The sequence below is a fragment of the Pristis pectinata genome, chromosome 11 (assembly GCF_009764475.1).
Source record: "Pristis pectinata isolate sPriPec2 chromosome 11, sPriPec2.1.pri, whole genome shotgun sequence".
Classification (NCBI taxonomy): Eukaryota; Metazoa; Chordata; class Chondrichthyes; order Rhinopristiformes; family Pristidae; genus Pristis; species Pristis pectinata.
This window is the reverse complement of record NC_067415.1, coordinates 86,927,341-86,941,331: the sequence shown is the minus strand read 5'-3', so window position 1 is coordinate 86,941,331 and position 13,991 is coordinate 86,927,341. Positions and strand designations below refer to the sequence as shown.

The 13,991-nt window shown below is 42.9% G+C and overlaps 1 protein-coding gene across 11 annotated transcripts in view; it reads left to right on the top strand.

Annotated features, from left to right (window-relative positions):
• cdc16 (cell division cycle 16 homolog (S. cerevisiae)) overlaps window positions 1-13,991 on the top strand; it is a 46,077-nt gene that overhangs the window by 29,927 nt on the left and 2,159 nt on the right. For all 11 annotated transcript variants that reach the window (XM_052026413.1, XM_052026412.1, XM_052026423.1 and 8 more), the window contains exons 15-17: window positions 5,280-5,341; window positions 7,261-7,396; window positions 9,551-9,641. In XM_052026413.1, the coding sequence (XP_051882373.1) occupies window positions 5,280-5,341; window positions 7,261-7,396; window positions 9,551-9,641 (289 nt within the window). The remainder of the gene's footprint in view (window positions 1-5,279; window positions 5,342-7,260; window positions 7,397-9,550; window positions 9,642-13,991) is intronic.

Sequence of the window (13,991 nt, the reverse complement as noted above, 5' to 3'; positions counted from 1 at the left end):
TGTATGTATACATATTGGACTGGCGTTTAAATGTTGTATTGCTTAGGCTGATTAAAACTAAATCTTTTGTTGTAATTAAAATTATGCTTCCTTTGATTATGAATGCTTAATCAGCTCAGAAGCACACACTGCATCTTCATCAACCAGGGAAATGTCTGGAATTGTTCAGAGAAACCTGAACCATGTGAGGAGAGTGAAGTGATAATGGTGACGATGTTTTGAAAGAAATTTCCAAGCAGTGAAAAAGTGGAAAGCAAATTTGTAGTTGAAATTAATTTTAACTAAAATTTGGGACAAGACTGAAGTAAAATAAGAACTTGCTTTCACATGACCCACACTTGCTTCCATGAATTGTGCCCAGTTCTTTGAAACCTTGATGTTTTCTTTGCTCTGTGGATGTGGGCATCATGATCTTTCCCAGTTTGCTATACTCCCTGCCTTTACAATTGCCTCCTCCATCTCACCGATCCTCTCCAACTGCTTGTACGTGATCTGTCGTTGTCTCACTGTTGGCCTGTTCTGTTCTTTTGCCCAAGCTGAAATTTTCAAGTCACCAGGTCACTGTGTGATAATGATCCCAGAGCAGGGCTTAAGAGGCAGGAAACTACTGTAGGTGTAAACTCTTAAGTGAATAAGAGTTGTTTTACTGATGTTCTGACCAATAATTATCTTCAGAAGGATGTGGGGGGATCTCATTGAAACCTATCGGATACTGAAAGGCCTGGACGTGGAGAGGATGTTTCCATCAGTGGGAGACTCTAGGATCCAAGGGCACAGCCTCAGAATAAAGGGATGTTCCTGTAAAACTGAGATGAGGAGGAACTTCTTCAGGGTGGTGAATCTGTGGAATTCGTTGCCACAGATGGCTGTGCAGGCCAAGTTATTGGGTGTATTTCAGGTAGAGATTGATAGGTTCTTGATTGGTAAAGGGGTTAAGGGTTACAGGGAGAAGGTGGGAAAGTAGGGTTGAAAAAAAGATAAGGTTTCTTTATTAGTCACATGTACATCAAAACACACGGTAAAATGTATCTTTGCCTAGAGTGTTCTGGGGGCAGCCTGCAAGTGTCGCCACGCTTCTGGTGCCAACATAGCATGCCCACAGCTTCCTAACCCGTACGTCTTTGGAATGTGGGAGGAAACTGGAGCACCCGGAGGAAACCCACGTAGACACAGGGAGAACGTACAAACTCCTTACAGACAGCGGCTGGAATTGAACCTGGGTTGCTAGTAATAGTGTTACACTAACCGCTACACTACCATGCCTGCCTAAAGTGAGCCGTTATTGAATGGCAGAGCAGACCTGACGGGCCAAGTGGCCTAATTTGCTCCTATATCTTGTCTTATTTTGAACTCGTACCACCAGTGACTACTTAATTTATCTTTTTTTCCTACCAGAAAATGAGGGGTGGTGTGATAAAAATGTACAATTAAAGGATTTAACAGATGGGTGAGACTTTTTCACTTGTGGAAGCGACTAGAAGTAAATAAGAACATATCAAATGGTTACTAAAGTCCTGGTTACTAAAGTTTAACTTTGCAGTAATCTGGATCCTGAAGGAACAGCCGTTTATCCAACTAGCAGTACCAAAATTCAGTTCTCCTCTCATCTCCGCACCACAGTGTCCTGTATATGTGGTCTTGTGTTGGAGTGATCAGATTGGTTTTGATCTCTGGTTACTAGACAGCTTAGAATAAATCAGATCCCTATACATCTGCCCTGGCTTCTGTTGGTATACCAAGGAGGGTGCAAAATGGTTCATGCCCTGGGATAAAATAAGCTCCCTTCTCTTCTGGGACCTGGGCTTGAATTTATCCTAAACAGACAGTTTGAATCTATCCCCTCTCATGGCCTAAGAGTGATCTTGTGTTCTGTTACCTTGAACAATCTTGATTCAGTTCTCAAGTGATCCTAAGCTCAAATGCTGTCAATCGCAGTGGGTGCCTGATACAGGAAATACCCTTGTAACTGCTGTTCTGAGACTTGGATAAGGTGTGCTGCTGGAGTGGATAGGGGATATGGTATTCACCACTTAGATTATCGTAAGGATGTTCACCACTTGAATGAACAACATGATAGCAAGCCCTTTGCCCAGCATGTCTGTGGCAGTGCTTATGCTCCATTTGAGCCCCCTCCCACCACTCATCTTCACCCTATTCCTTTCTCCCTTGTCTGTTTCTTCAGATTTTCTTTAAATATTCATCTCCATCATTTCCTTGCTTTTCATTTAGGGGATGTGGGGTGTCACTGGTAAGTCTGACATTTACTGTCTCTTTCTAACTGCCCCTTCTGGATTCTGTGTTGTGACATTAGTGGTGAGCTTATCCCCTTGATCCACTGCAATGCTTCTGGTGAAGGTACTCCCACAGTGCTGCTGTAATACTCCACGTATGTGACTTGGTGGGGAATGGTCATGGTGTTCCCTTGTCCTAGGTGATTTAAGGTTGCAGTTTTGGAGATGCTGTTGGAATTGCATGAGGGAGTAACTGCTGTGCCCTTTGTAAATGGTGCACGCTGCTGGCTTTGTCGGGGGTGGATGGGGTACCAATCAAATGGGCTGCTTTGTCCAAGATGTTGAATTTCTTGTGTTGTTGGTGATGCACACATCCATCCCACTTCCGACGTGCCTTCTACATGGTGGTAGGGCTTTAGGTTGCAGTGAAGTGAGTTTCTATGAGAGTTCCACATTCTCCTCACTCTGGGTGAAGAAGCTTCTTCTGACTTCCACATTGGGTTTATTTGTGACTCGTATAATGGCCTGACTCCTGGTAGCCCCTGGAAACAGCACCTCTGCATCTACTCTGTCAAACCCTCCATAATTTTAAACCTCTCAGTAATGTGGTGTCTCTATAAGTCTACAGATAAAGGTTCAAATGAGGGTGGTATTTCACTTTCTGAAAGTCAAGGCCCTCAGCTTGTTGAACATAAATTAACAAAGTATTAATTATGTTCAGTTTTGGTGCAGATGGATCCTGTGTTGTGCCATTAGTGGAGGAAGAGGTGGGGTGGAAGGATCGGGAGGGGTGAAGGGTATAGGAAGAGGGGGCAGAGCGTGTGGAACTTGAATACCAGCATGGATAAACTGGGCTGAATGGTCTGTTTATGCTGTAAGTACATAGTTGATGCTGTGCCTGTATCACCCTGGCAGCTAATGATCGATCCTAAGCTCAGCCTGTCCCAGAAAGCTTCATCTCTTCATTAAAGCAATTTCTCGCTTTAATCCTTCTACTTTGTTAAAGGTGCTATATAAATTCAAGTTAATATTTGCAAAGAACCTCTTAAACCTTAGCCCAATACACTTAACATTCAATTAAGTACCTTTTGGCAACTTACTTCCTGTTGTAGTGTTGCTGGGAAATGTTGTAATGTTGAGCAAAGTAACACTAAATATAATCATACCATAAATGCTTGGTAATCAGTGAGGTACTAACGTGGTGTTTTATTGTAAAAAGTATTGGAGACAATTTGCATAATAGGCTTCCATGAACTGCAGTGTCATGTTGAGCAAGTCACCTGATTCTAGTGCTGTTGTTTGAGGATGAAACTTAATCGTAAGGCACCAGGAAGAACACACCTGCTTGCAGTACTGCATTGAGATGTTTAATGTACCCAGACAGGTTCTTAGTTTCACAGTTCACTTGAAACGATGATAACTGCAACAGTGCAATTTCTCTGTTACTCTTACATTCATCCAGAAACATTCCAGTACATTCATACCCAAGTGATGTGAGCAGAGAAATGTGGGTAGAAGCAGCATAAATCTTGTACGCACAACCCAGCATGGTTCTAGGGGAATGTTCCACTGTCTCACGGGACATCTTTTGGATTGGATGTTAACTGAAGGCTCCATCTGATTTCTAGGGTGTACGTAAACAAAAATCTTACAAAACTGTATTGAAATAAGTTAGAGTAGTTTTCTGCTAGTGTTCGTCACCCAGTCAACGTTGTTAAAGAGATGATCTGGTCTTTGCCTCGCTGTGGTTTGTGGGAGCTTGTGGTGTCTGCCGTGTTATCTTACATTATCACAGAGTCTGCAGTTTGAAAGGGCCGTAAGGTTTTAGTTTATTTTTAGAGATCTGGTGTTGCAGACAATGCCCAACATTTATTGCCCTTCCCCAGTTGCCCTTGAAGAGGTGGTGGTGAGCAGCCACCTTGCACTGCTGTAGTCCTTCTGGTGAATGTACTCCCTCAGTGCCGTCGGAGTAGGACTCCGGGAATTAGACCCACCAACAGTGAGGACTGACGATATACTTCCAAATCCGATGGCGTACAACCTAAAGGGGGGACTGTGGTGGTGGTGTTCCCATATGTGTTTTTGCAGATGCTGCAGCAGCTGTGTTCTGGTGGCAGAGGGAATGAATGTCTATTGTGGTAGATGGGGTGCCAATCAATGCTTTGTCCTGGATTGTATTGAGGTAGAGAGTTGTTGGAGCTGCACTTATCCAAGCAAGTGGAGAGTATTCCATTACATTCCTGAATTGTGGCTTGTAGATTGTGGAAAAGCTTCAAGGAGTTGGGAGATGAGTCTCGATGCAGGATGCCCAACCTCTCACCTGCTCTTGTGATCACTGTTTCTAAGTGACTAGTCCAGTTGAGTTTCTGGTCATTGGTGACCCCCTCCTGTCCCCCAGGATGCTTTTGGTGGAGTCTCTGATTACATCATTGAATGTCAGGGACAGGTGATTAGACTTCCCCTTGTTGGAGATGGTCATTGCCTTGAACTTCTGTGGAGCAAACGTTGCTTACAATTATCAGCCTATGAGTTGTCTATCAGCCAAGGTCTTGCTGTGTGCAGGCATGGGCTGCTTCGTTTGCTGAAGGATTGCGAATGGAATTGAACATTGTGCCATCATCGTCAGACATGCCAACTTCTGACAGATTGGAAAGAGGTCATTGTCGAAGCAGCTGAGGATTGTGTGTCGAATGCTGCCCTGAGGAACTCCTGCAGCAATGCCCTGGGGCAGATGATTGACCTCCAACATCCACAACCACCATCTTTTGTGCAGTATGATCCCAACCATTGGAGTGAGTGGTTTCTCCTTGATGCCTATTGTACTTTAGGATATCCTGAGGTTGTGAGAAACATCTCCAACTACATCTTTGGAAAATCAGACTGCTTCACTTCAAATAATACACAAGGAATGCCAGCCTGGATTACATTGCTGAAGGCTTGTGTTGTTTGTATTTAATATTTCTGTGTCTTTGCTGCTACTGTACTGTGTAAGGTGTCATCCTTTGTAACTGAGTAACATATGTAAAGTTTACCTGTTTTATTTTCTAGGTGACTGTTGATAAATGGGAGCCATTAATGAATAATTTGGGTCATGTTTGTAGGAAACTCAAGTAAGTACCTATATAAAATTGTCAAATTCACTTTCCATAGGAATCTCCAGCCCTTGCTATTGAGTGGTATCCATTTTCCTTCAGTAGGATCCTGGCTGATTCTCTGTCTCAATACCATATTCTTGCACTCTCCCCATACATTCCCAAGAGGCGTATTTGAGTTTTGATGACAGTCATAGTAAAGTTGATTGCAGATCAGGAACTGACCTAAACAGAAGACAATGTTGTGAACACAGATGTAATGATCCTGAACTGTGGGCAAGCCTTGGTTATTACATTTGGTGTTCACGATGTGGTCTCTGCGTCAGAGAAACCAAGCACAGATTGGGTCACTGCTTTGTGGAGCGTCTGTGATCAGTCTGCTGGTGACTCAGAGCTCCTGTTGCCTGTCACTTTAATTCTCTGTCCCACTTCCACAAACTGATCTGTCTGTGTCCTCCTGCACTGTTGTAATGAGGCCCAAAGTAAGGCAGATCCACTAAAAATACTTGGAAATATTTAGTCTTTAAGAATTAGCTAAAAACACAACACTTAATCAAAGAAAAAGTTGATTTTATTGTCATATGCACAAGTGCATGTATACACAGGTACAATGAAAAACTTACCTGCAGCAGCATCACAGGCACATAGCATCAGATAAACCTTCTCCACAGCCATGTGATCCCTATTGAAATCACTGGGTAATGGATGCACAGTATTTGATAGCTGATTTCTCTGCATAACATTGGGAATCTCAGTAAGATTGAGCTCCACTGATGGACTCCTGTGGTGGAGGTCATGGTACTGCCCAGTAAGTGGGGGCTCTGTGCATAATCACCAAATATTCCAACTTACTGAAATTTACCTGCAAAATAAGAGCTATAGTTTCTAGCATATTGTCATCGCCTTATTGGAAATTTCCTTACCCTATATGTACAATCAATTTATGAGTAGTCCTCCCAGCTGCTAAAATTGTGCTTTAATTGTTATGATATGAGGGAGGTTTTTTAGCATTTATAGATAATTTGCCAAGGACACACCACACTTAACTCATTCAGTAATTAAAACAAATCGCTCTAGTCAGTAGATCCGACATGAGCCAAGGAGAGTTTTTTTTCCTGACTTTGTCACTAAACAGTATACAGTTGTACCAGTGAAGTCCTCGAAATGGAAAGATCCAATCAGATGATTTAGTATTTCCTTGACTTTTTGTGTTCTGCTATTGTTGCATTTGGGCCAATGATATTTCCAGCGAAACTAATCTAACACCATTGAGCGATGGTCTCTCTTTATTGCCAGTGAATCGCTGAATTGCATCAGCAATCCTTTGCATGGAATAGGTATATACCCCTTTTTCCCGGTTTTACCTGAGCTAAAGCACAAAGCTCAGTAATTTGCTTGGGTCAGCTGGTGAAGATCAGCTCTTTTGGCAGACTTGAATCATCAAAGTGGTTCAATCACTTATGGAAAATTAAGACCAATTCTGAGCATCACACTTTAGGAAGGATGTCAGGGCATTGGTGAGGGTGCAGAGAGGACTTACTGCAGTGGTCCCGAGTGTGTGGGATTTCAGTTAATGTGGAGGGACCAGGAAAATTGGGATTGCTCCCCTTAAAGCAAAGGAGGTTTATAGAGGATTTAAAAAATAGAAGGGTGGTGTTTAAAATCAAAAAAGGAGCAACTGCTTCCAGTGGCAGTGAGCATGGAATTGGTGTATGGTGAGAAAGCCAGGATGGAGAGGGGTTTGGAATGTACTGCCTGAGGAGGGGTTTGGTATAAACATTGGAAACATGCAGGGGAGTGGGGGCCATGGCTTCCTGCTATACTGAATGATTCCTCCACACCTCCAGTTTCTCCACGTTGTTCACCTTGTGTACGTACACCGCCATTCTTAACTCTGAAGATTTTGACAATTAACAGAACTTCTGCTTTTGTTTTAGGAAGTATGATGAAGCACTAGATTATCACCACCAGGCTCTAGTCCTCATTCCCCAGAATGCATCCACTTATTCCGCCATAGGTTACGTACTGAGTCTTAAGAGCAACTTCGAGAGTGCCATCAACTATTTTCACACGGTATGGCTTTTGATTTCTTGAGAACACTTCAGACATTAACACACTTAACTTTATATATCTATTTGTTACAATTTATTTAACTCTGTTATAGAAGTACATAAGCACTATGATGTTGCCTTCTGAGTGGGGCACTGTTGCACACATGGGCTGAAGGTCTTTCTTGTCTGGTGACAGTAAGGATTTGTCACAATGAAAAGTTTGGGATGATGACTGGGGCATATCAGTGGTCCGGCGGGTGGTATTCTGGTGATTGCAGCAGAGAACAGAGTTTGACCTGGCCTGGGTCGGTGCTCGAAGATGATAGTTAGTGCTCACAACACAAAATGTTCCATTCTTCAGCACTAATGTCACACATCAGTGAGTGCACAAGTGTTTCAAGCTGAAAGCCAGATTGTAAAATAAAATTTTTGGATAACACTTTTATGAATTTCTGCTGGTTACACAGCAAGTGGGGGAGGCTGGTCACCACCTCTTGCCTTCAAAAGCCATTCTTAAAAGTTCAATCTATGCATTTTCTTATTCGTGAAGCAATTGTAAAAAGCTTTCCTCTTACCATTGGAATTGTACTGAAACATGGAGGAAGAGGTACGAATGGATGACAATGATTGCTGGTAACATCTGGAGAGTGGTGGAGGCTTTGAGAAGGTTTGAGGGTGGAAGAGGCTCAGAGTTGGCAAAGGATTAACAGCAATGAATATAATGGAGAGGTACGGTTCATAAACACCTGGAGGAGTTAAGGGTCTAGAAGAGAAGAGGTTGTAGGAGCTCGGGAGTTTGGATGGAGAAATATTGTGGAGGGGTTTGAGGATGATGAAGGTTTTAATGTGTTGGAGTGAAGGCAGCTGGTGTAGATTAGTGAAGATGAGAGGTACATTGTAAGCATAATCAGCATGTTGGATGTTGCAGTGTTTTGGAAGTAAGAGCCCTGAGCTTTGTCTGTGAATTTCTTCCCCTCTGTTGTCTGAGGTTACTTAAATCCTTCATTTAGGGCATGAAAAGCTCATCTCAAACTGTTCAAGCACTATAGCTTGTGCCATACTGACAGGTCAGCAAGTACCCTGCTGCCGTGGGCACGGCCCAGCCAATGGATTCCATTAGGAAGCGTTCACTCTGCATTCAACTGATGCACCAGAAAAGGTGCTCTACGCTTTCTGCTATCTGCTACTAACACAGTTCATCTACACTGCATGTCTGCAGGTTATGTGCAGGTCTGTAAAATGCACTCTGGTCCCACAGCAGTTGTGCCCGTATTCGTACCCATTGCTGCATATCAGTGAATAAATTCTTTGCTCCCCACCACACTCCCATAGGAATGTGCTGCCATTGTACACTGTTATAAATATTCACTTTTGTTGTCATTTGCATCGAAAATTATAAAAGCTAGTTTGAGTTTGGTATTCTTTGGAAGGTATTGATACTGCATTAGAATCATAGCACAGAAGAAAGTCATTCAGCCCATGGAGTGTGTGTACCTCTTTGCAGAATAATCCCATCAGCTCCACTCCCCCCTGTGCTTTTCCTGTACGTCTGAAGTCATCCTCTCAAATATCTGGTTCCCGCTTAAGAGCTGTACCTGATTCTGATTGATGTGGAAGAGAGTTCAAAATTATAATCTACTTCCTGGGATAAAATCAAATCGTCACATCCTAATCTTTTGCTAATATTAAGATAGAAGCTTAAACAAAACATCTTTTAAACAGCTATCACAGTTTTGGAAGCATTTGATTGTGGTCCTGCTAGCTGATGGATAAGAAAATGGGCTGGGAATTGCTTCCTCTGCTCTCATTGGTTCATTTACAAGAGACGATCTCACCCTAGTGAGGAAGTGCTGAAACCAACTCGACAGAGACTTCTGCACAGGCGTTAGGTGTTGGGATGGGCAGGATCACAGCAGGCTCTGCCACCAACCAGTTGCTCAGGCTCATCAACTAGAGGTCGCTCAGTCCTCCATTATCAAATAATTCTCCAAAACTCCCACAAATATTTCTGCACCGCCCAGCGGGGAGGGAAATAATACACTCTAGTACAGTCCATAAATCCAAGGGGATTTTGATTTCCCCTCCTCTCTCAAGCAAGCACCGCCATCTAGAAGCTATTTTGCACATTAAATGCCTTTTCGGTGAATGGCTTGTGTCTGACTTTCTTTCTCTTCAGGCACTGGGTCTCCGTCGAGATGATACCTTTTCAGTTACCATGCTTGGTCATTGCATCGAGATGTACATTGGGGATGCAGACGCCTATATTGGTGAGCATTGTTCTGCAGGTTTGTTGAACATTATTGAGGCTTTTAGATATGTGTCAAAGTGCGTTTTGTAAACTGCCTGTTTGTGTTTGCTTTATTGGTACCTGGTCCCGACCTGCACGGACTGCACTGTTGGTCCCTGGTCCCGAGTTGGTCCCTGGTCCTAAATCCCATCCGATCCTGGGGGATTTATCCACCTTTAAGGCTGCTAAAGGCTCCTCTTTGGGAGATGTACACTAGACTCTCATCTATTCTTTCACTGAATTCTCCAACTACAAATTTATTTCCTTTGTGAACACCAACGAAAAATATTCATTGAGGACTTTGCCTAAACCTTCAGGCTCAGCGCACAGTTTGCCCACGTTATCCATAATGGCCACTACTTTTTCCCTGGTTATTCTTTTGCCCTTAAAATACTTCAGATTTACTTTAATTCCGTCTGCCAGTGACTTCTCGTGACCCCTCTTTGCCTTCCTAATTTCCTTTTTTTTAGGTGCCTCCCTACACGTTTTATACTCATGACAGACCTCCCCCGTCATTAGTTCCCTACACCTGTAATTCCTCTTTTCTCTTTGTCCAACCCTCAATATCCCTTGACATCCAGGGTTCTCTGTACATTAACCTGGATTTTTACCCTTTCAGCCTTGAACTCTTGCTATTTCTCCTTTGAATGTTTCCCACTATGCAGACATAGACTTACCTGCTAGTAGATGCTCCCAGTCTACCTTTGCCAGGTCCTCCCTTATGTTAATGAAATTGGCCTCCCCCTCCCCTCAGTTTAAGACCTTTATTACTGGTCCATCCATATCCTTTCCCATAACCACTTTGAAATATACTGAGTAATGGTCACTATCTCCAACATGCTCCCCCACTGACACTCTGTCCACTTGACCAGCAACGTTCCTAAGACAAGGTCCAGTAATGTTACTTCCCTCGTTGGTCTTTCTGCATACTGCGTCAGATAGCTCTCCTGGACACACTTCAAAAATTCCACCCTCTCTGAGCCTTTAACGCTAAGACCATGACCTTGTACCTTATTGTCTGCCTGCACTGCACTGCACTTCTTTTGTAGCTGTGACACTTTACTCTGTATTCTGTTATTGTTTTTACCCTGTACTACCTCAATGCACTGTGTAATGAATTGATCTGTATGAACGGTATGCAAGACAAGTTTTTCACTGTACCTCGATACAAGTGACAATAATAAACCAATACCAATCGCAGTTAATATTTGTGAATTGAAATCCTTCAGTAAGATAACCCTATTTTATTGCATCTCTCAGGTGTCTGCCTACATATCATTTCTTCTGTCTCCTACTGACTGTTGGGAGGTCTGTAATACAACCCCAGCAAGGTGACTTCTTGTTTCTAATCTCTACCCACATGGCCTCGTTTGAGGAGCCTTCTAAGATATCCGCCCTCAATACTGAATAATTCAGTCTTTGACTAACAGTGCAAGGCCCCCTCCCCTTTTACTCCCTCTATCTAAAAATGTTGTACTCTGGGATATTGAGTTGCCAGTCCTGCCCGTCCCTCAACCGTGTCTCAGTGATGGTAACAATACTGTAGTCACCCCACGCTACTTTACTGGTTAAACTCCTTTCATTTAAATTGATGCAATTTAGCTTTGAATTCCCTTAATCTTCACTTACTCGCTTGTTCTGCCAACAGGACTTACTAACTATGTCTCTTGGTGATTGTACCTCCCCATCTGAACAACTGCTCTGGGACCTCTTCTCCTGCCAACCCAGTCTAAACCTTACCCAATAGTGTTATCACAAGACAAAGGAGCAGAAGTAGGCCATTCGGCCCATCGAGTCTGCTCCGCTACCTCACCATGAGCTAAACTATTCCCATCTAGCCCCAATTTCTGGCCATATCTCTTGATACCTTGACTAATTAGATACCTATCAATCTCCTTCTTAAACACCCCCAATGATTGGGTCTCCACAGCTGTAAGTGGCAGTGAATTCCACAAATCCACAAACCTCTGGCTAAAGAAATTTCTTCTCATTTCTGTTCTAAATGAGTACCCTCTATTTCTAAGACTATGCCCTCTAGTCCTGGACTCACCCACCAAGGGAAACAGCTTAGCCACATCTACTCTGTCCAGTCCTTTCAATATTCAAAATGTTTTTATGAGGTCCCCTCTCATTCTTCTGTACTCCAGTGAGTACAGTCTAAGAGCCGACAAATGCTCATTGTATGTTAGCCCTTTCATTCCGGAATCATCCTTGTAAATCTTTTCTGAACCCTCTCCAACATAGTACATCCTTCCTAAGATAAGGGGCCCAAAACTGCACACAGTATTCCAAATGAGGTCTCACCAGTGCCCCACAGAGCCTCATCAACACCTCCTTACTTTTATACGTTATACCTCTCAAAATGAATGCCAACAGAGCATTCGCTTTCCTTACCACCGATCCAACCTGGTGGTTAACCTTTAGGGGATCCTGCACGAGGACCCCCAAGTCCCTTTGCAATTTGAATTTTCTCCTCATCTAAATAATAATCTGCCCATTTATTCCTTCTTCCAAAATGTACAATCACACATTTCTCAACATTGAATCTCATCTGCCATTTCTTTGCCCATGCTCCTAAACTATCTAAGTCTCTCTACAACCTTACTGTTTCTTCAATATCCCCTACTCCTCCCCCTATCTTGGTGTCGTCTGCAAACTTAGCCACAAAACCATTTACTCCATAATCTAAATCATCGATATACAGTGTAAAAAGAAGCGGCCCCAACACCGACCCCTGCGGAACACCACTGGTAACCAGCAGCCAACCAGAACAGGATCCCTTTATTCCCACCCTTTGCTTTCTGCCTATCACCCAATGCTCCACCCATTCTAATATCCTTCCTGTAATTCCATGAGCTCTTGTCTTATTTAGCAGCCTCTTGTGTGGCACCTTGTCGAAGGACTTTTGAAAATCCAAATACACAGCATCCATAGCCTCTCCCGTATCCACCCTACTTGAGATTTCCTCAAAAAACTCCAATAGGTTGGTCAGGCAGGATCTTCCCTTCATGAAACCATGTTGGCTTGGACCTATCTTGTCACGCACCTCTAGGTATTCTATAACTTCGTCCTTGAGGATCAACTCCAGTAACTTTCTAGCCTCTGATGTCAGACTAATAGGTCTGTAATTTCCTTTTTTCTGCCTCCCACCTTTCTTATACAGTGGATCTACATCTGCGACCTTCCAGTTCTCAGGAACCACGCCAGAGTCTATTGATTCCTGGAAAATTATCACCAATGCCTCCACAATCTCTAAAGCCACTTCCTTCAGAACCCGAGGATGCACTTCATCTGGTCCAGGAGACTTATCTGTCCTTAGTCCATTTAGCTTCCCGAGCACTTTCCTCTGCCATCTCTTCATTATCCATTATAATCTCTCCCGCACCGTTTTCAGTTGGTCCTATATCTACCCTTGTCTCTCTTTTACTCTTCATATATTTTTTAAAAACTCTTAGTATCCTTTTGTATATTATCTGCCAACTTCCTTTCATAATTCATTTTTTCTTTCCTAATGTCCTTCTTAGTTTCTTTCTGTAAGTTTTTAAAAGTTTCCCGGTCTTCTGTTTTCCCACTAATTTTTGCTTCTTTGTATGCCCTCCCTTTTGCTTTTATTTTAACCTTAACCTCTCTCGTTAGCCACATTTGTGCCATTTTTCCATTCATAACCTTCTTTTCTTGGAATGTATCTGTCCCGCACTTTCTTTATCTCTTATAGAAATTTCATCTATTTCTGCTCTGCCGTCCCTGCATCTAGCTTACATTTCCAATCAATTTGGGCCAGTTCCCCTCTCATGCCACTGTAATTTCCTTTGTTCCACTGAAATATTGACACACCTGATATCAGCTTCTCCTTTTCAAATTTGAAACTGAACTCAATCATATTGTGATTCGTACTTCCTAAGGGTTCCTTTACCTTTAGTTTCCTAATCAGCTTAGGTTCATTACACAGCACCCAATCCAAAACAGCCGATCCCCTGGTGGGCTCATCAACAAGTTGCTCCAAAAAGTGATCCTGTAGACATTCCACAAACTCTCTCCTGAGATCCACTACCTTCCTGACTTTCCCAATCCACTTTAATGCTAAAATCCCCCATAATTATCTTGACATTGTCTCTCTGACACGCTTTTTCTATTTCCAGCTGTAACTTGTAGTCCACATCACAGCTGCTGTTAGGGGGCCTGTATATAACTGCTATTAGTGTCCTTTTACCCTTGCCATTTCTTAACTCAACCCATAAGGATTCTACTTCTTCTGACCCAATGTCCCTTCTTTCTATTGATTTTATATCATAGCTAACCATCAGGGCCACGCCACCCCCTCTGCCTACCC